Source organism: Protobothrops mucrosquamatus, unplaced genomic scaffold, assembly GCF_001527695.2.
Source record: "Protobothrops mucrosquamatus isolate PMUCROS unplaced genomic scaffold, P.Mucros_1.0 scaffold48, whole genome shotgun sequence".
NCBI lineage: Eukaryota > Metazoa > Chordata > Lepidosauria > Squamata > Viperidae > Protobothrops > Protobothrops mucrosquamatus.
The window spans coordinates 2,028,849-2,050,952 of record NW_015386430.1 but is presented as its reverse complement, the minus strand read 5'-3'; the positions used below and the strand labels follow the sequence as shown (position 1 = coordinate 2,050,952).

Below are 22,104 nucleotides of genomic sequence, written 5' to 3'. Positions count from 1 at the left end.
GCTGAAAAAAAACCAGACAGAAAAAAAGGCAGCTGCAGATATTTTTTCTGTTTGAAATGCCATTTTCATTTCCAGAGAAGATACATTTCTACATCTGCATTTAAACAGAATGAATAAAAGCAAGACACTTGGAGGAAGTTTTAAGAGGAATAGAAGAATACTATTAATAGCATATGCTATTGCTGGACATTTTCAAAGAGTTTGCAATTTGGGACACTTGAAATGTGTGGGGAGTGTGGACAGGAGTCAACTACTCCATCATAATTTAATTATTCCTGATACTTATAGGGAAAATTACAATTCCAAAATTTTCTTAACTTGCCTAGCTGTGAAAATAGTGGGATTTTTATGTTGGTTCCATCATGAGAACAGGTAGTATGCCATCTAAAATAATGTACACTATTCTACATAAGTGGCTTGCTGAACATTGAAGTGATAGAGTATACAATTTAATTCAAAACACCCAAGGTTCAAGGCTTCTAATGCTTAGGATAGATAAAAAAAACATATGTCTATAAAACCTGAACTGCAGTTGACATGGACAGTGCTAGCCAGATCAACTAGTAGACAGGTGAAGTATAACATTGTTTTCTGTGTTCCTTAGATGGAGGCCCCTTGCCAGGAGTGGAGTGTTTGCATATCATGTCCTTCATGACTGATAAAAATTCAAAATGCTTGATAAAATTCAAAAAATACATTTAAAAACATGCTTATTTTTTTAAAGGCAATTTCAGATATGCCTCAGATTTCAATTCATGGCAGTGAAGATGATGATTGTTAACCAGTATCCACCAAGAAATCAGGAGTGGCACAACATAGCTGCTGTATATTTAACAGACTACATGCTCCAGACTATTGAAGGCATCTTATTTGCTCTATTAGATACATATTTACAATCCTCAACCTCCTAGAATTCATTTTACCAAAATTTGGTGGCAAATTGTTGATTTGGATAGAGATTTTATGTTCTGCATTTTTGTAGTGAGGATTTCAAAGCCAGAAGAGGATACATGAGGCTAGGCAAGACCATTATCAAACCCAGGCGCAGGTATACTCATCAAGCTCAGGGCAAAGGAATAAGTTGGGAAGAAATCCACTGTAAGGGCAGAAGACAGGCTAGATTCTACAGTAACTTTTATTCTTCTTCATAAGAGTTGCTACAGAAGAACTTATGTGTCTGAGTGCTCTCCTTAAGTCCACCTGAAATACGCCTGGTTGCTGATTATACATTCTAGGTCAGTGGTGGTGAATCTTTTAGAGACCGAGTGCCCAAACTGCAACCCAGAACCCACTTATGTATTGCTGGGTGCCGGATGGGCGTGGCCCACTGGGTGGGCGTGGCCTATTGGGTGGGCATGGCCCATTTGGGTGGGCATGGCTGTGGTGGTAACGGCAGCCTGGGTGGGACTAAAAAGTTCAATCAATCAATTCCAGCTTTGTGAGATTTTTTTTCCCTGCAAGAAGTTGAAATTGATTGATTGATTGAACCTCTTTTTTTTTGCACACTGCGGCGGAGGCCTAAAGCGAAAAGGTTTTATAAAACCCAGCTGAAGGCCTAGGACTGGGGCGACGGCACGCGTGCCCACAGAGAGGGCTCTGTGTGCTCTCTGAGGCACCCGTGCCATAGGTTCGCCACCATAGTTCTAGGTCTTTTATAGGAGGAATGTGTACATAGCAAAGCCATCTGCTTTCAAAATGGCCAACATGAAAATTGAAGAGGACCCTGTTGATAATTATCTATTCATTCTGCATGGCTCTTACTATATATTCTAAATATAATAAGCGGATTAGTATCTAAATGGAATGATTCTCAGTTAAAAGGAAAAGTCAGTATTTTAATAGTATTATGATAAAATCGCTAGAATGGAGGCTATCTGCTGGAACAGAGTCTTTGGTTATACAAAGCTATTTTTACCTTATTATATTGTTTTCTTTTTATGTTTAACCATAAACTTCAAATCACCAGGACCAGATGGATTACATCCCAAGGTTCTCAAGGAACTGGCAGATGTGATCTCAGAACCACTGAACTATATTTTTCAAAGATCCTGGAGCACTGGGGAACTACCAGAGGACTGGAAAAGAGCTGATGTAGTTCCCATCTTCAAAAAAGGAAAAAAATGGATCCAGGAAATTACAGACCTATCAGCCTGACCTCAATACCTGGGAAGATTCTGGAAAAGATAATCAAACAATGAATCAGCGAATACCTACAGGCAAACCAAGTCATTACTAAAAGCCAACACGGGTTTGTCAAAAACAGATCATGCCAGACAAATCTTATTGCATTCTTTGACCAAGTGACAAAATTAGTGGACCAGAGGAATGCTCTGGATATAATTTACTTGGTCTTCAGTGAGGCATTTGACAAAGTAGATCACAACCTAGTACTTGATAAGATAGAAAAATGTGGGTTAGATAGCATCACCACCAGATGGATCCATAGCTGACTGACCGGCCGTACTCAGCATGTGGTCCTCAATGGAACCACATCTACATGGAGGAAAGTGTGTGGTGGAGTGCCCCAGGGCTCTGTTCTGGGCCCGGTGCTCTTCAACATCTTCATCAATGATTTGGACGAGGGGATAGATGGGGAAGTCATCAAATTTGCAGACGACACCAAGCTGGCAGGAATAGCCAACACTCCAGAAGACAGGCTTAGGATACAGGAGGATCTGGACAGACTTGAACACTGGGTGCTATCTACCAAAATGAAATTCAATGGTGAAAAAAGTAATGTTCAACATTTAGGCAAGAAAAACCAAATGTATAGGTATAGTATAGGGGGTACTTTGCTCAATAGTAGTAACTATGAGAGGGATATCGGAGTCCTAGTGGACAATCATTTAAATATGAGCCAGCAGTGTCCTGCAGCTGCCAAAAAAGCCAACACAGTGCTAGGCTGCATTAACAGAGGGATAGAATCAAGATCACGTGAAGTGTTAATACCACACTTGGTAAGGCCACACTTGGAATATTGCATCCAGTTTCGGTCACCACGATATAAAAAAGATGTTGAGACTCTAGAAAGAGTACAGAGAAGAGCAACAAAGATGATTAGGGGACTGGAGGTTAAAACATATAAGGAAAGGTTGATGGAATTGGGTATGTCTAGTTTAATGAAGAGAAGGACGAGGGAGGGACATGATAGCAGTGTTCCAATATCTCAGGGGCTGCCACAGAGAAGAGGGAGTCAAGCTATTTTCCAAAGCACCTGAAGGCAGGACAAGAAGCAACGGATGGAAACTAATCAAGGAGAGAAGCAACCTAGAACTAAGGAGAAACTTCCTGACAGTTAGAACAATTATCCAGTAGAACAACCTGCCTCCAGAAGCGGTGAATGCTCCAACACTGGATGTTTTTAAGAAGAAACTGGACAGCCATTTTTCCAAAATGGTATAGGGCAGTGATGGCGAACCTTTTAGAGACCGAGTGCCCAAACTGCAACCCAAAACCCACTTATGTATTGTCGGGTTCCGGGTGGGCGTGGCCCATTGGCTGGGTGTGACCAATTAGGTGGGCGTGGTCAATTGGGTGGGCGTGGCTGCAGTGGTAATGGTAGATGGGCGGGACTAAAAAGTTAAATCAATCAATTCCAACTTTGCGAGATCTTTTTTTTTTCTGCAGTAAGTTGAAATTGATTGATTGATTGAACCTTTTTTTTTTTGCACACGGCGGCGGAGGCCTAAAGTGAAAAGGTTTTATAACACCCAGCTGAAGGCCTAAGACTGGGGCAACGGCGCGTGTGCCCACAGAGAGGGCTCTGAGTGCCACCTGTGGCACGTGTGCCATAGGTTTGCCACCACGGGTATAGGGTTACCTGCCTGAGCAGGGGGTTGGACTTGATGACCTCCAACTTTATTATTATTATTATTATTATTATTATTATTATTATTATTATTATTATTATTATTATTATTATTATTATTATTATTATGTCTATTACAGTAACTATGTAAAAATTAAATAATTAAATGATATTATGGAGAATTATAATGGAGAATTAAAAATTGGTTTCCTTTTTACTTTCATGAAAAATATTAGTTTAATATAACATCAAAAACTAGACATTTGCAACAGAATTGCAAGATCTTAATTTAAAAAATCTATTAGCACTTTATTAGAAAAACAGATATATGTGTGTGTATGTGTGTGTGCACAACTAACAACATGCCTTTAAACCATAATATTGATATTAAATCTTCTCTTTTACAGCATTCCTATTAAAGAAGCCTGTTTTGATACAAAGCAGAAGCATACCAAACATGCAAACATACCATTTGCAACTTGTATTATATTTTCCCCTTTAAATTATTTGTTGACGTATATATTACTATTGTACTTGTGTATTCATTTTAACTGTACAGGCCTTTATAAAATAAAAAAAATGAACCTTTTTGGTTATGCCAAAGTTCTCAGCTGTTTCCAGGATAATTACCTGATATTTAGAATCATCAACTCCTAACCCAACTGTCTGTGTCAAAAACATGCCAAATTCTCTATGTTACCCATATTATGAAAGATTCAATTAAAAGAGCAAATCAGTCAAGATATTTGGATTTATAGGAAAATCCTATGATACTATTAGAAATATTTCTTCATATCTGGATAATTACAAAAAATCAGCATGAATTTTAGATATTCAGAGTTTGGAAAGAAGGCCTATTTTTAATACTCTCTTATTGCTCTAGCTTTAGGAAGTAATATAAAAAGCCACACACCCACACTGCAGGCACCATATGTTTCATAGCAATAAAAAATAAAGCCATTAAACAATCCATCTACACACTTTCTACAGCAGCAGACATTTATAGAAACAGATATTCTGCTAGTAATGCATAGAAATTGCACTAATTCATTAGCTTCTACAAAAGAATAAATATTTTTTTTCTATGTGGTTTCATCTTTTCAAACTTTCACAAACCATTTCTCAACAGGTAGAAAATGGACTGGAAGACTGAGAACTCATTTGATCTGTTTTTAATTTAATCAACTGCACATTCCAGAACATCCCCAGCTTCTCTCTAATTCATAGAAGCAGTGTCTCCCCTATATTTTCTCCTGGAGAGACAAAAGTAGAAAATGAATTCCTAGCAGAAAAGGTTAAAAAGCACAGCTCTCTACCAGTATGGAGTTCTCATCCCTGAAGTAACCTGAAGCAACTTTGCATTAAAAGAAACAAGGTGGGAAAGCCTGCAGAACATGGCTTCCGAATCACCAGGGCAAATAAAGTGTCCAGATTCTGTGTAACAAAGTAATGTTCTATGTGTTTTTCCTTTCCCCTCCAGACTCATCTACCTGCACGTCGGCCCAAAAAAACACAGAGCAGGCTGCATATGTTCCACTCTAAGGCATGTGGCAGTGGTGGGATTCAAATATGTGAACAACCGATTCTCTGTGTGGATGCCTCTTCCAGAAGTCCATTCTGGGCCTGGGCGACAAAAAATTAGCTACTGGTTCTGCCCAAGTGGTACGAACCGGCTGAATCCCACCACTGGCGTGTGGCTAGGAAAAAGGCAAGCCATTGCCCAACTATCTCCAATGCTTTGGAGGATTTTTTTTTCTTTGGATTTTTTTTCCTGCTGGTCCCACTCTGTTCTAATTCATTTGTGAACTCAATCATTTTGCCAGCCTTTGCTCCTCCATGCCAAGTTTGGCCACCATCTATTCTAGTTTTGGCTAGCTATCGTTCTGGCAAACATATAGAAGGATCCCAAGCACTGGCCCTTATTCTGTCAGGTTGGAAAGAATAAAATGTATCACACAACTATTTGCACAATGGAATTCAATCATCCGTTTTTTTTAATCCATTTGGAAAAAGTAATAGATAGCTCTTCTTCCTATGTTTCTCATCACAATTTGTTAACAATTACAAAATAGTTGTTCCATAAATATTGTTTCTCAACCAAGCTAACCAGTCCAGTCATTCCATCTATTTTTATTCATGTAACTATTAGCTGCTCTACCTCAATTTCCAGTGATTTCTTCCATATGTTAATTAATGGTACAGTACACGACCAAGTTCTGTTGTTTCTGTTACAATTCCAGAGACACTGCTTTACCAGTGCAGTCTTCAGTTCTTAATTTTTATCATGCTTATTTAAGACTAGCTGTACCCGGCCACGCGTTGCTGTGGCTCAGTCTGGTTAAATGGAAAAGAAAGAAAAGAGAAAGCGCATGTTTGTAATATGTTTAATTTCACAATGCTTGTGGGTTTCGTAGCATGTGTTGCTTTTACGTCCAACAGATGGCGCTGTTTTTCAAAAACAGCATGTTTTTACCTGTCACAGGTGTGACATGTATATAATAGTAGGTATATAAAAACACGCGCGTATTCGAATGCAACGTTGTGTCAAAATTTCAAAGCAATCGGTGAAGAACTTTGGGAGATTTAAGATTTTGAACAAATGAACATTTACATTTTTATTTATATAGATTGAGGTTCAGTTTGGAAAAACACAACTTTACTGAACCAACCCTTTTCACATCTCCTGCACACAAAATACTGTTCCATAATTATACCTCGAGTGGTGATAATACATTAATGGAAAGTGGAACAGCATCTAATTGAATCAAAATATTTGGTGGAAATTTATTTTATTTTATTTTTAGCCAAAGTCACTAATATTACTGCAGCCAGGTGATAGTTCCAAGCCCAAATTTCCCTAATAATAATAATAATAATAATAAGAGATAAAGAAATTATCTCTAACATGACTCCACTTACATAGTTTAAATCATGATACAGAGATGGAATTTGTTTATCTTGCTATCAGCACTAACTTCTTGATTTACTAATCGATGGCCAATTTTCATCATTATTGCTCAGTTAGTAAGTTATGCATCAATCAACACGACAACATAAAATATCTTAAATCTTTTAAGAAGAGATTAGACAACCATTTGTCTGAAATGGTATAGGGTTTCCTGCTTGAACAGGGGGTTGGACTAGAGGACCTCCAATGTCGCTTCCAACTCTGTTATTCTGTTATCCAGATTCTCTGCTGACTTAACCCAGGGTTTTGTTTCAGGCATACTATATATTATGTGGCCTTGAACATGTAACATGTGAATATAATACATAGTCCTATTTTTACTCTTCACTGTTTCTGATGGAATCTGATTCAAACTTTCAGGATGACCCCAATAAAAGCTACTAGTAACTACTGGAGAGATCTAGCAAAATAAATTTTATGCTTTTTTATAGTAAGAAAGGAATTTAATTGAGAATAAATTCAATTCAGGAAAAATGAGCTAACATACACCAACTCTTGAAATTATATCAAATAAAATGGGTATGAAAGTATAGCTCATTAATTTCTTTCAATATATACTATTTTATCTGGGCCCCTGAAATACTAAAATTGGATCCTGATGTACTAAGATTGTTGTTTTCACTGATGACACATGGCAGGTTTGTGCAAAAAAATAATAATAATTGGGTTTATTGTGTCCAGAGTATTCAAAGAATTTAAGAATATAAAGCATTTGGAATGGGGGTGTAATTAATGTTACATTGTGGGTTTTGGGAGAGCGGGGGTGGTCTAATGTCAATTTTGAAAAATAATAGATTTTCTCATATATCCGTTACAAACATACAAGTAGGAACAGCATATGTTCTTGTAACACTGGGTTTCATATTATTTTTATAACTGCAAGACCAAATTCTGTATCATAGATTACAATAAAGACATGAAAATTTAAGAATAATCTTTTCATTCTGAATAAAACTCGTGCCAACATAGTGCCAATTTCTCACTCCCTAAATGTCCAGGGTCCCAAGGCCAAATGATAGATTTTGCTACATACTAGTTTTGTTTTGTTAACATCTATGTTGGGATGATAAAAGATTGGGAATGAGAAGACAGTGATGGTTGCTCAGGTTCTTGGCAACTTTAAATTGCTGGGGTAGGAATTGAGATAGATGCCATCTGTCAAGGTGTTTTGGCTTGGATAAGTGGTTACATCACCATTATGTACTAAGACAAAAATTTATGTAGCAAACAAACCAACAAACAGATTAGAAATAAAACAACTCATCTACATGTGTTGAAACTCTGTTTACCGAATAAACTGTTTTAATGGGAAAATTAAATGGTAAAGGTAAATATTGCCCCTGTCCAATCATGTCCAACTCTAGGGGACAGTGCTCATCTCTGTTTCTTAGCTGAGGGAGCCAGCATTGTCCAAAGACACTTCTGTGTTTATGTGGCTAGCATAACCATATGCCGAGATGCACAGAACACTGTTACCATCCCACCGAAGTGGTATCTATTTATCTACTCACATGTGCCTGCTTTAGAACTGCTACGGTAGGAGGGCAGGAGCTGGGGCAAGTAACGGGAGCTCACCCCATTGCACAGTGCTCAGGGCTTTAACCTGGGCTGTTAGATTTCCAGCTGACAAGCTCAGCATCTTTAACTGATGAGCCATCATGCCCCCCAATGTGAGAATTAGAAAATGATAAATTAACTTTCTTTTCCTAACATTGATTGTTATAACTTTTCTTCAGTTTATGGCTACAGGTCCTATGGCTACATGTATGATAGCATTCCCTTTTTTTGAAAGTTAACTCAAACCTAGTTCTCATAGAAATAATAGGTTACAACAGTTCTTGCTGTTGGAGGAATTCATATGACTGAATCCCTGTCACTGAACAATAAGCACTTTTGATTCACATAGTCCAGATATTGAAATCTTTCCATGACATCTATGGAAGATTTGATACCAACTCACTGAGCACTTACCTGGAATGACAAATCCAACATAGGTTAACCATTCTAGTGCATTGTAGGCCTAAAGATGAGGGACCTAAGAAAAGGAAGGCAGGGATTCCTTCTAATCTTGAAATACAATGTGTCTCTTGGATTTCTCCCCCCTCCCTTGGCTTGATGTATTTACTTAACTATCAAACCCAGCTATGGTTCAGGGACATTGCTCACTTTTTCTATAATCCTCTACCTCTTCAAGACCTATGCCAACCTTTCCGGCAGGAACCTGGATTGAAACTTGATGAAAACAAACTATTAGAACATTCCAATGGATTGGACCAGATCAGTAAATAGTTGTTCATGCTCAGAGTGAAACAACAAAAAAATACTATGCGCGCGCATGCAACATACACACACACACACACACACACACACTTTCTGACCCTCATCTTGTGCAAATGAATTCAAACATTTGTTATCTCCCATTACACTGAACAGCATGTTTAATTTTCCATGTCTGGTTTTATTTTAAAAAGTAAAATCCAGAAACAGCTTATGGTAAAGTTATTCTTGGATCCTAATGCTATCTGTTAAGATGCTCCAGCTTTATGTAGTCAGTGACACATGGAATGAAATTACATGGTTTCTCCCATCACCACCCAAGCTGTAGCCCTCATGGCCATAATCATACCCCAACACTGAAAACTCAAAAATATATAATAGAAATAATAATAATCCAGCCTAGGTTGATTTTTGTGGAGGATTCTCAAGTGTTTTTAATCCTATAATTATGGATAGGATCTCATTTCACTTCTTTCTTCTACATTGTGGTAAGTTTGTGCTTTTAAAGATAACACTGAAACATAGCATATTTTACATGAAATGCTGTAATATGCAATATGAGCTATTTCCAGGCTTAACCAAACTCAGCTAAATATGGTAGTTTATTGTGCTTAGACCAGCGTTTACATTAAAATACTTCTTTTCCTATATTCCTTTACTGTTATATAGAGCTTCCATACAAAATGAGTCCCTAATCTACTTTTCTTATTATGTTTAGCAACATTCTGTAATATCAGACATTTCATTTCATTCCTAGCCTCCCAAATCTAAGGCCTGCTCACTTGCAGGAGTCTGTATAGTAAATATATATATATATATCTTATTTTGAGTGTTAATTTGAATTTAATTAATTAATTTTATTTGTTATAACCATCACTCCATTAGACCCTGGATATCTGATGTCTGACAGCTGAATGTAGAAACTGATTCTGGATAGTTAGATTTCCCATGAACATACATGTCTCTAGAATTATCTGGGTAATGCCCTATTTATTTATGACAATTTTGCTCAAGTCTAATTTCCTAAACTGATGTACAAACTCTGATTCAAACTCAGGCTTTTTATGAAAAGCAGCTCAAGTTTATGTAGTTTTTTTAAATTTAAAGTTCAGTAAGAAAAAGCCCAATAAATATTAAGTTTTGAATTTCAATTATCAACTAAGTTATCTAAGATATGAAACAAAGTTCTGAATTCTGTGTGGGTGTATAGAAAAAATATTAATTGTGTATATGTAAGAAACAAGGAAGAGCCAGTATGGTAGTGGTTAAGGCACTACAGTATACAACAAGAACCATGTGGTAAGGCAAGCTGTGTGGATGTACACAAGAACCATGTGCACAAGAACCATGTGGTAAGGCAAGCTGTGTGGATGGTTCTCCTGCCATGACCTCTTATTGGGAGGTTAGGCAAGGATATCATGGGGAAGCCTCGTGGAATCAGCTCTATCCATGGGGTTTTATTATAACACCACTGTGTAGAACTTAAAGATTAAAGGAAGCAGTAATTATGCCGCCAACACTATAGGTGAGGGCATCCAAGAACTCTAGCCAACATTAAGGTCAGTTTGATCAATTTAAAATCAAGATCATTATGGTGGTCTGTTAAGGCATGTGTTGTGATCAGTATACAGAAAAGGATTCTGTAAGCTAAAAGTGGGAGGAAGAGGGAAACTAAGGATTGAGAAAGTGGAGCCAAAATGATCTGGGCAGAGCTGACTGAAATGGATTACATTAGCAGCCTGGCCAAACCAGTTCTTGCCTGAGATCAACAAAGACCAGAGAAAGAAGAAAATGAAAGGACAGGATTTGAAAGGTTCCACCACTTTTTTTTATGATGATGATAATGATTCAGTTAACAGCATCTGTCAAACAATATTGCATTATCTTCCTTGTAAAACTGACTGAACTGCTAACCTGTATTAATTTTGGCATGGTTGCTGTATTTTGGAAACAATTTATTTATTCTCAATAAATTTGTGATACTATAACAATTGTGTGGGAGAGGGAAAGTTTTGCAAATCTCATGGCAGAAGTCATGGGCAAAGCAATTTCTAATGAAAAATAAATCACTATGAAGAATAGGAAAATACCTCTAGAGAAAACTCCTGCCTTTACAAGTACTTAGAATTCTGAAGATGTAGAACATGTTTCACTATAAACTAATGCCATTCAAGTGTTACGTTCCTGTTAAACTTTTTGTGTGTTTAGCTTGCATAAACCCAGTTACATAGTGAGAACTATGGGCACAATACATGTGATCACTCTAAAGATAAAAGTTGCAAATCACTTCTATAAATATGGGTTGAGTAGTCCTATCCTCCACCTTGTACAAGCACAACACAATTAAAAAAATGTCAAGAGTGTTTAGGATAAATACTGCTGTCCTCTGATAATAGGATAGGATAGGATAGGACAGGACAGGACAGGACAGAATAGAATAGAATAATAGAATTTTTACTGGCCAAGTGTGGTTGGACACACAAGTAATTTGTAAGGAAGTAATGATTAGAAAGCAAATATGGATTGCTATGCAACATCAAAGAAGAAAATATTATGGAAAGCAAACAAGAAGCAGGAGGAGGAACTGAGAATTATCACAGGGGCACTCCAAATACTTATTTCTAAATAATTCTATTAAGATCAAATTCTTTGAATTCATTTCTGTCTTAGCTATACTAAGTTGAACCTCACAACATTTTAGTTAACTTGTTCACTGATTTCAGTGTGGAAATACAATGTATGTAATTTCTGATCCAATTTTCTCTGTCAGAATAAGTGAGCTAAGAGGATAACAGATTAAATTTCTATTCACTGCTTTGCATTTTTGTGAGGCAATTAGAAAAAAACCCATCATCTTGTACTAATAATATTTCATTTGAACAAAAATACATTAAACAGGCTTTATGCAATTGTGCTCATGTAGTAATCTGAAGAGCTTAGTAAAATTTTCTACTATAAATCACTGCTAAAGAATTTTATAAAGATGGTATTATTCAATTAATAGTAGCATTTATATATATATGTTAGTAAAATGGATGGGTTTTCCCAAAATACTCTGAATTTCACCCATTCTCATTTCAACATAGTCTAGTATGAAATGTGACAATTCACATATCTTCAAAAATTACTGTTTTAATTGTAATTTCTTCAGAGGTTACTGTTTTAAGTAATTTTGGATGAAAAATATGACCCACCACAATATTGCCTTTTAATTTTATTCATTTCAGAGTCATTTTGACAGGTCTATAATGAATAATGAATTTCAACCTATAGTAGGTGTTATACTTCAGAAGAAACATGTGTATATACGAATATTTTACTGGACACAATCAGAGAAATGGTAAATATCTTAGAAGGTGGGAGAATGATCTTTAAAATATTTTCACATAAAGCAAGGCATTCTTCAGTTTCTTTGTAATGCAAAATATAAAGCCTACATTACCTGCAACATTCATTCACATTGCAAAATGTGTCTCCTTCACCTTCCCTTCTGCATTAACATGGTAAGAGGCTATTCAACAGAGTGCAAAAAACCCTCAGTGGTGATTTACATTTTATAGATGAAAATCAGCATTAAGTCTGTTAAAGTACAATTTATTAATGTTTGATTTATCCTTTTAGTGTTATTGTAAAGCAATTCCAGATAGCATAACATCAAAATTAAAATACAGATTTCTAGACTAGGAATTTATATAGGTTTATGATTTGATTTGATTTGATTTGATTTAAAAGATAAAGCACTAATATTTTGTTTATGAATGAACACATGTGACTATATTAATTTAAAACAAGGTGATTGAGATGAACCAAACTTGTTACACAGAACTCCTATAGCGCAAGGAAGTAATAATTTATTTTTAGGCAGAAAACCACAACCAGAAATAAAGGGAGATGTTGCACTTTTTTTGCTTTTGTGCATCCATTTTTAGTTAACTCTTGACAACCCAGCTGATACACAATTAAGCGAATGATTAGATGTAACATCTTTGATAGTATCTTAAGGTCTGATTTCATGGAATACAAGGTACAGCAAAATTGTTTACTTTTTCTTTACAAAGTGACTTCTTTGGAAATTGTCTTCTTATAGGCGTTCTCCTAGTCTGATGGTGAACCAACTTTATACTGTTGATTTTGTAAGCATGGGATATTGGATATGCAAACTTTACAGTAAAATATGCAAAAAGGTCCTCATGATGGGTCTCTATTAGATCCCAAACCAGAGGCTAGAAGAAGGGGAAAGGCAGAGGCCTGGGATAACAAAGCATTGTGCAAGTGACCTCACAATTACTTCAACTCTTGTTTTGGGACTCCAATCAGAAAAGTTCTTCTTGCCTCTTTCACAACCTTATGGGTGTAAGGATGCAACACACTTTTCACGGATCCCACCCAAATCCAGAAAATAGATCTTAATATGCGGTTAGACTGCAAGTAAAGTCAACTGAAACAATCCAGTGTTGAACATATATAAATATCCACAATGCCTAACAGTATATTTTTTGGATGAAAGTCAGTAGATTAATTTACTGGGAGGAAGATTCTTTAAAAAACATTAGAAGGGGTGGAACCTCTCATAATAATAAAGAAGCAGCACCACCTTGATTGAGGAAAAATAGGGCTAGTATCAGGTTTCTGCAGTAAACATAGTATAAATGTTAAGAGAAATACCTTTAACATCTTATTTCCTTATTTTGTACAAATCAAAGCTGGAAAACTAAATAAGATACTAAACAGGATTTGATATGAAAATTTAAGTTAATTGTTAATACAGTATGTAAAGAACACATATGTACATATTAAATAGCCGGTTGCAGACATAACTATAGTATAAACATAACTATAAACAAAACCGCTGTTAATATATTCTAATTTTCCCACCTACATAATTTTCCTCTGTTATTGAATAATAAATTACAGAGCTATATATCTTAATATCAAAACTTTAAGAGTTGCAGTAATCTGAAATACCCGTTTCTCTTTCTGATCTGATAGGTGCAGAACTATCATTTGATTGCCATAAATAAATAAATAAATAAATATAAGAAAATCCAAAGTCTATCAAATCACTTTCCAAAGTTTTTAAATGCAACTTTCTGTGGTTCCTATATGACCATTTTTTAAAATAAGTTTTCTGACTATGATAATTTTTCTGATTCACAGAGTCTGGTCTACACTGTCTGTGTTTTTGTTATGAAACTAGGATTGTCCGTGAAAAATAGAATTATTTTCTTTGCTACTGAATACAAACTGGGCTCATAAGGAATCTGAACTTCTCAAAAAACAGCCAGAGTCATCATTAGAGTGTAAATTTTTTTACAGAAGTATCATGTGTACAGCATTGTCTCTTTGTGACAATATCATTAGCCAAGGAAGTAGCACCAAAGCAACCATGATGATTTTGAAAGCAAATTGGGACATCCAATCCATCAGGACTATTTTGCCTTCATAAACTGTTGATAGCTTTCAAGACAATATGTTTCTCTTTTTTTAAGAAATTGGATTGAAATAAGTACAGTTTCAGATTAATATTAGAGTTTTCATTTTCCTGGTTAGAAGCACAGATTCATTATAAATTGAAAACATAAATGCTATGTAGGGTAGGGTTTTATAGAAGAAATAGCATTAAACACAAATATATTCTGCAAACAAAACATTCAGGCACCTTCACAATGTCAGCTGAAAGATGTGTGTCTATTCTAAAGTCAAGGATATGATTCTATTATGGAGCTGGAAAGTTTTTCAGTCAGTGCAGAAGGTGAGATAACCCCTGGCTGCACAAAGAAAAATGATAAGCCATATATGATTACAGCAGACATTTTTGTTTGATCTTATCAGAAAAATTCACACTTACCAAGCAAATGCACATTATGCAAGGGTTGTCTGTGATAAATGGGATCTGTAGAATTTCTCCCTCATTCTCACATTTTGCAACAGAACCTATATGGAAAATTTTAAACATTAATATTACTTCCTCACTTTGCCTGTCCAGCAGCCATCTGCACTTTGCCGAAAAAAACAGCTGTGCACAAGACTGCAACAAATGCTGCAGTCGTATAAATATGTAAATAGGCCCTACTGAAATTAGCAAGAGTTACTTTTCATTTGTTATCTTATTCCTTTACTTACATCTAAAGTATATGTGTTTGATTAAGTTACAGCACTCTTAATGTTTTTATTTCAAAATGAACAAAGTATCTGCCCTAAAAATTTAGAGACACCAAAAGCACAGCAGAGATTGTTATTTTTCCATAACCAACAAGCACCTTTTAAATTCAATGACGATAAATATGCCTAATGAGATAAGTTTTTATTCCCACAAACGCTTTATTAGCCATGTATTTTAAAGCTCAAACATTCTAAATATAATTTAGGAAAACTGTAGATCAGATATTTCTATGGACATGAACAAGTGAGCCTCTATTGTACCTAATTTGGAATAGATCAAGAACATGATATACTAATCTTTCTCTCTGCCAATATACTTCAGATGTAAAGAACAAGGCTCTTTAAACGCTTTGTAAATTAATTTGATTAGCAAGATATATACTGTACACATAGACATTCCCAGATTTTTTAAAAAATACCAACTGCTATTTTGGAAAATGCAATGCTGTACTTTTCACATTGTCTAGAACTGGAATGGTCTTGCACCAAGTATCAGGCAAATATATACTTCGGGGCAGTGTGCCTCTGTGTGTGTGTGTGTGTGCATCTTAAATCCATCACCTGGTTGAAAAGAATGCTACTTAACATAGCCTGCAGTTTTTCTGACTTGCAATGCATAATCTTTAAATTCATACAACTCTGCAGGGGCAATCATTTTCAGGATGCTAGGAAAGCAGTACATTCCTCCCAATGCAATTTTAGTCAAGTAGCCTCCGATGATCATGATACACAGTAGCTGTCTTCACAAGGGAGAACACTCTGAACTCCAAGCACATGTGGCAGAGCTCACCAAGTGACGCCAGGGCCTTTCACGTGGTGCTTGGCACCAAAAGCACATTTGACATTTTAAAAAAGACTGCCTCCAAATCGGGTTGGCTGGCTTCGATCATACCTGTTTAATAACCGGGTTTCCAAAAATCAAGAGAGAACCTTAGTAAACACTGTGTGTCCTTTTTGGAACATTAATTTATTCACAGCAGAGAACCGCTACCAATCATAAACCGGCTGTGGCTACACATCCTCGTCTCCATGAGTGCATACATCCTCGTTGCCCCTCGGACTGAAAATCAATGCCACGCATAATTTGTTTACGAACAACTTTTGTAGGCTTGGATGGAAAGCGCGTGCTGCTCCCCGCTTTCCCCCAGTATCCCAGCTGTTGTCCTTACCTGTCAGAAAGGAAGACGCCAGCGTCACGGGGAGTCCAAGGTGGTGCAGCCACAGCCAGCCGGCAAAGACTAGCCCTGGAGAGCTGAGCAAGGGAGCCACCGCCCAGGAGCTGCACAAGAGCCAGAGCATCGTCCCCAGAGACACCCGCTCGGGTTCTTGCGCGACCAAGAGCCCGGGAGAACGTGAGGGATTGTAGGAGCGCGGCGGCGGCGAGCCGGCAGGGAAGTTGCTGCTGGGGATGTAGAGAAGGGGGGGAGACAGAGCGGGAGGAGGTAGTGGTGGGAGGGTTTCTCGCGCCGCTGCTCCTGCCTCCGTCTTCGGGCCGAGCTTTGAACCGCTCTCCTGCCCACCGACCCCTCCTGAGCGGGATATGGGTGGGCGGGGAGGGGGGGGAAGAGACGCCAGGCTGGGCGGGGCCGGCCGCCTGCCTGCCTGCCTGCCTGCCGCGGGAGGGACCCCTGCCTAGTGCGCTGACAGGAGCTGCCCGCTGCTACCGCCGCCGACTCTGTTCTGACCCGACTGTAGCCAGCGCCTCCCGGATCCGGCGCCCTCAGTCTCCTGCCCAGACATTGGTGAGCCGTGAGCCGTCCATCTCTTTGAGGGAGAGAGCAGGAGAACGGGAAAAGGCGCCGGCAGTTGGGGCTGTTACCAATTGTTGTCTTGTCTGGGGGAAGAGCCAAAACTCGCAGCTCCAGGTTCGCCCGGCTGCCCTAACCGCGTATTTTGGCTTTTTGTTTTCTTTTTGGGTCTGGGAACCGTCCAGATCTTAATAAATTCGGGCGGAGAAGTGTTGAATGAAAAATTCGGGAAGCTGCAGAAAGGAATTTTTTTGCCTGCCAAAAAACTGTCTCGTTCTCATTACTGTATCATTTTCAAATTTCACGCGACCAAGGTGCGCTCTCTATAAGCAGAAGGGGTGGCAAGGCGGGAAATTTGCAAAGGAAGCTTTCACAGAGTTGCGACGAGTTCCAATCTGTGTACCTTTTGTTTCTTTAGATGAAGAAAAACGGGGGGGGGGAGATAATTAATGGCATATAATTGAATACGCAAAACTTGGTTAGGGGGATTATAAATGTTTAATACCCACATCCATAAAACTACAGATGGTGAGTAGCGTTTTTCATATTGGAAAAATGAGTTATTATAAAATGTCTATTAAAATGCAAACTCCATGTGAAAAAGATAATCACAACATAGGAAATATGTTGTTTGTTTTCAAGTCAGCACATGTAAATGTACGCAAATACATGCAGATTTAATCAGTCAAATGAAATTCATTGTCCAACTAAAATTTCCTGATAAGATCATTGGCCTAGTCACAGGCTGAAGTATCTGTATTCTGGCACCAGTAGAAAAACTATTATGTTAATGTACATTGTTTTGTTTTACCCTTAACCACCCTAAGAATTTATACTAAAGTGTAGAGTATAATTATACAGAAGATAAAAGTTCTGGCATAGATCACTGTTTCCATAATCTTTCTTCTCCATGTTTCTCTGATGTTTTAGATCTTACATGCCATTTTACAGAAGGTTTAAAAAGTCACACAATAGTGCAGCAATCCGAAATGCAGCTGAGTGTGCATTACATAGTAATCCTCAGGAAATATTCAGTTCTTGGGCCACTTCACCCAACTGCTTTGTAAAGTTATTCATCCACTCTTATCATCATCATAAGCACATGTTGTAATGTCACATGCTACCAGGTTGGGAACAGGTCACTATATATTTTCTATTCATTTCTAAGGTGGCTTCCCAACACTATAATTCTATGATCAACCTTAAAAAACGTATTAGAAAGTATAGAGGAAAAAATGAATAGTGATTTTACAGAAAAATATACTAAATGGAAATATTTAAGCTATTTTTTAAAATGTACAAAACAGTGATTTCCAAGAAAAACTACTAATTACATAAGGCTGGATTTTTTTCAATTTTTTCCACAATTCTGTGAATGTATAAATGAAATTGAGCAACATGTTGCAATCTCCTTTGATGCATACGAAGACTGATCATTCAGTAATAAGATTATAGTAAACTATTTTGTTGCTGATCTACCTTGGTATATGTCATTGAATTGTTGTATAAAATCATCTTGAAGCCTGTAAAAAAATTAACAGTGAAGTAATATGTGGTTTTCTGTTTCTATGTCCTTTAGCCTACATTGGTGCTTTGCTCCTGGAATTTTATGTTTTCCCTCCAATAGGCCAGAGAGCAATGTGTTTACTCAGATTATGGGAAAATCCCCAGAGTCTATAATAAATCATCTTCATCAGATAATTTGCAGAGACAATCTCTCAATGGGATGTGGGGGGGGGAGAGAGAGAGAGAGCACTCAGGTCCTTTTGATGGTCAAAATCCAGCACTGCCTTGTTGGATCCCATAATCTCCAAACATCTGTTAGTGCCAATTCTTACATATATTGTTATACCTTTTGCTGAAGTTTCCCACTTTTTTTTTGCATGTATCAATTTGAGTTCAATTAATGCCCTATTTCTTTTTCTCAGGATGAAACAAACCTGTCTGGAAGATAATTATGGGTTGAATTTTAAAAACAAATTTAAATAAAAATAAACAATAAATAAAACCTGTGCAAAGTAGTATAGTGTATACTACAAAGATATTCCAGACTCCAACTGTATTACAATAGTACATGTGCAGAATTGTAAGAAACATGGAAATATTCTGCAAGGGATTTTGACTGCAGTTTAAGTCTTCTGTCAATCAAATAAATAGAGATGTGTTAATCATACATAATGTTTTAGGTCTTGAAAATCTTAAAGATGTCCTGTGTAAAGTAGCTTTACCTGATATAGTGAAACTTAAGACAGTTCTTGAGTGCTTAAGGACATTATTCGTAATGTTGCTTATTCTGCTCAGCCATTTGATGGCTGGAAGATAATGTTTATGAATCTTGTAATCAGATATATGTGCTATGTTTGTCCTATCTATACCTAGACATGTTGATAAAACTTACAGACTTACTTTTATTTCATTATAGTTACTAGTTTGACCTCCTTACAATAAACTTCAAAGCCCTAAGGCTCATACCAGAATGTGAGATAGATAAAATGGTAGACATGTTGTTACTTATAGTATAATATGGCAGTTGACTTCTCTGAACATTCTGAAAGGTGAAATTCTTGCTTAGATTTCATCGTTCTGTTCACATATACCAGTGGTTCTCAACCTTTTTAATGCCGCGACCCCAACCGGTCGTAAGTCGAGGACTAAACCGGTCATAAGTCAAGGACTAAACCGGTCGTAAGTCGAGGACTAAACCGGTCGTAAGTCGAGGACTACCCAACCGGTCGTAAGTCGAGGACTTTCCCTGCCCGGGAGCGCCGTGCATGCGTGGTTCCGCCCCCTGCGCCGGCCGAGGCGTAGCTGGCAAGCGGCAGAGACGGAGCAGGCCGACCACCAGCTGGCCCAGCCCAAGGGAGGTAAGGCACCCGCCGGAAAAGGGGAAAAAAATGGCGGACAGCCTTGCTTGGCGACCCCCGTGAAATGGTCGATCAACCCCAAATGGGGTCACGACCCATAGGTTGAGAACCGCTGACATATACGAATATAAGTGCTAGAATACCCTCTTGTTCTACTCTTTTCTTAGTGAGGATTCAGGTTTAAACTTGGCTTGTAGAATAACAAGATTATTCTATACAGGCCAATGTAGCAGCTTTAAGTATAATTGATAAGTATATGGTTTAATGGTCATATTAAGCAGGTTAATTGGACACTAGTTATCTAAATTCATTATTTCATCCCTTTCTGCAGATTGGGTTTGTTGCAGAACAATCCTGGAATACCATTCCTATTAATGAAGTACTGTTTGAAAATAGTGATTTGCCCATACTCATGTTTTGGGAATCAAGAGGTTTTCTGTTTATACTCACAGATACTTACATACTTAAATTTGCACAGATATAATCGGATATTCCTGCTTATTTTTTCTCTAATTCATTTTCAGTACTGGGAGAATAGAACTTAAGTAATAATAATAATAGTAATAATAATAGTAATAATAATAATAATAATAATAATAATAATAATAATATAATAATAATAATAATAATAATAATAATAATAATAATAATAATAATAATAATAATAATAATAATAATAATAATAATGTTGGAAGGGACCTTGGAGGTCATTGAGTCCAACCCCCTGCTCAGGCAGGAACTCTACACCATTTCAGACAAACGGCTGTCTCTTCTTAAAAACTTCCAGTGTTGGAGCATTCACCACTTCTGGAGGCAGGTTGTTCCATTGGTTAATTGTTCTAACATTCAGGAAGTTTCTCCTTAGTTCTAAGTTGCTTCTCTCCTTGATCAGTTTCCACCCATTGCTTCTCGTCCTGCCTTCAGGCGCCTTGGAGAATAGCTTGACTCCCTCTTCTTTGTGGCAGCCCCTGAGATATTGGAACACTGCTATCATGTCCCCCCCTCATCCTTCTCTTCGTTAAACTAGACATACCCAATTCCAGCAACCGTTCCTTATATGTTTTAGCCTCCAGTCCCCTAATCATCTTTGTTGCTCTTCTCTGTACTCTTTCCAGAGTCTCAGCTTCTTTTTTACATCGTGGTGATGTAAGGACTGGACCACAATGAAGTAATTTGTGTCACATTCAACTTTAGAACAGGCAAGGGAATTTAGAGACATGAAAAAATTAAGTATCTGTTTTATGCTGCTTTACTTTCTAGGAGATCTAGCAAAATCACCAGGATAAGAAATGAAATAAAAAAGAAAATGGTCCTTAATTCTTGTAAGAAAACCTACTTAATGTATTCCCTGCTGGGATTCATATGCATTAGAAGATCATTCAGAAAGCATGTAGCTTCCCATCCTTTGGTATTAGATGGTAAACTGGCTACTGTTGGAGAAATACCTTGGGGAGGAGGGAACAGCACTTCCTGCCTCCTCTGCTATTTGTGTGGCAAGGTTCCTTTACTCATGGGACACAGATGAAAAGTCTCTAAAAGTTTATTAAGAGTTTGCGGAGTCTTAATCAGGTATGTGAGGACATGCTAAGTAACATTTGATTTATTTAGCAAATTTATACAGCCACAAAAAGTGACTCTGGGCAGCTTAGAAGCAGAATAACAATTAAAAACATATCACAATATTTTTAAAAATCAGACATAAATAACAATAAAAAATTGAAATATAAAGCAATATATATATCAATAAAAATATAGAAAAACGAACACCAGGATAAAAATAAACAAGACCGTTTAATATAAACAAGCTTGTAAATAAAAGAGTTACTGAGCTTTCATCGGCCAGACTGCCGATGTCATCAGAGTTGGAATGCTAGGTGATTAGGGAGCCTGCCTATATAGCTGCCTGTCTCTGCGCCCGGCTTCTCAAGCGCGTCATCGGCCCATTGATTGTGTTAATCTGCAATGTGCTAAGTTGATTCGCATCCGGCAGCCAGTTGGTGGACCTGATAGTTGTGTCCAGATCCTCCATCCTCCACCTCAATACCAACGACCTAATACAACTGTTATCCTTATGCCTGAAGACATATTTTACTTTTCAGGGCACCATATATGAACAAATAAAGGGGACGGCGATGGGATCCCCCATTTCAGGCATTATTGCGGAGGCGGTGCTACAGCGGTTAGAGGCGATTGTAATGGCTAGGTACCGCCCCAAATTTTGGATACGCTACGTGGATGACACTTTTGTAATTATCAAAAGACGAGACAGCATCAAAT

General features: G+C 37.4%; 1 protein-coding gene across 1 annotated transcript in view; it reads right to left on the bottom strand.

Annotated features, from left to right (window-relative positions):
- The window catches only part of BMPER (BMP binding endothelial regulator), a 198,124-nt gene extending 181,606 nt beyond the window's left edge, over positions 1–16,518 (bottom strand). The window contains exons 1-2 of the mRNA XM_015811756.1: positions 16,385–16,518; positions 14,902–14,987 (exon numbers count right to left, since the gene is read on the bottom strand). Of these exons, the coding sequence (XP_015667242.1) occupies positions 14,902–14,987; positions 16,385–16,514 (216 nt within the window). The 5' untranslated portion in view covers positions 16,515–16,518. The remainder of the gene's footprint in view (positions 1–14,901; positions 14,988–16,384) is intronic.
- Between the last annotated feature and the right edge of the window lie 5,586 nt (positions 16,519–22,104).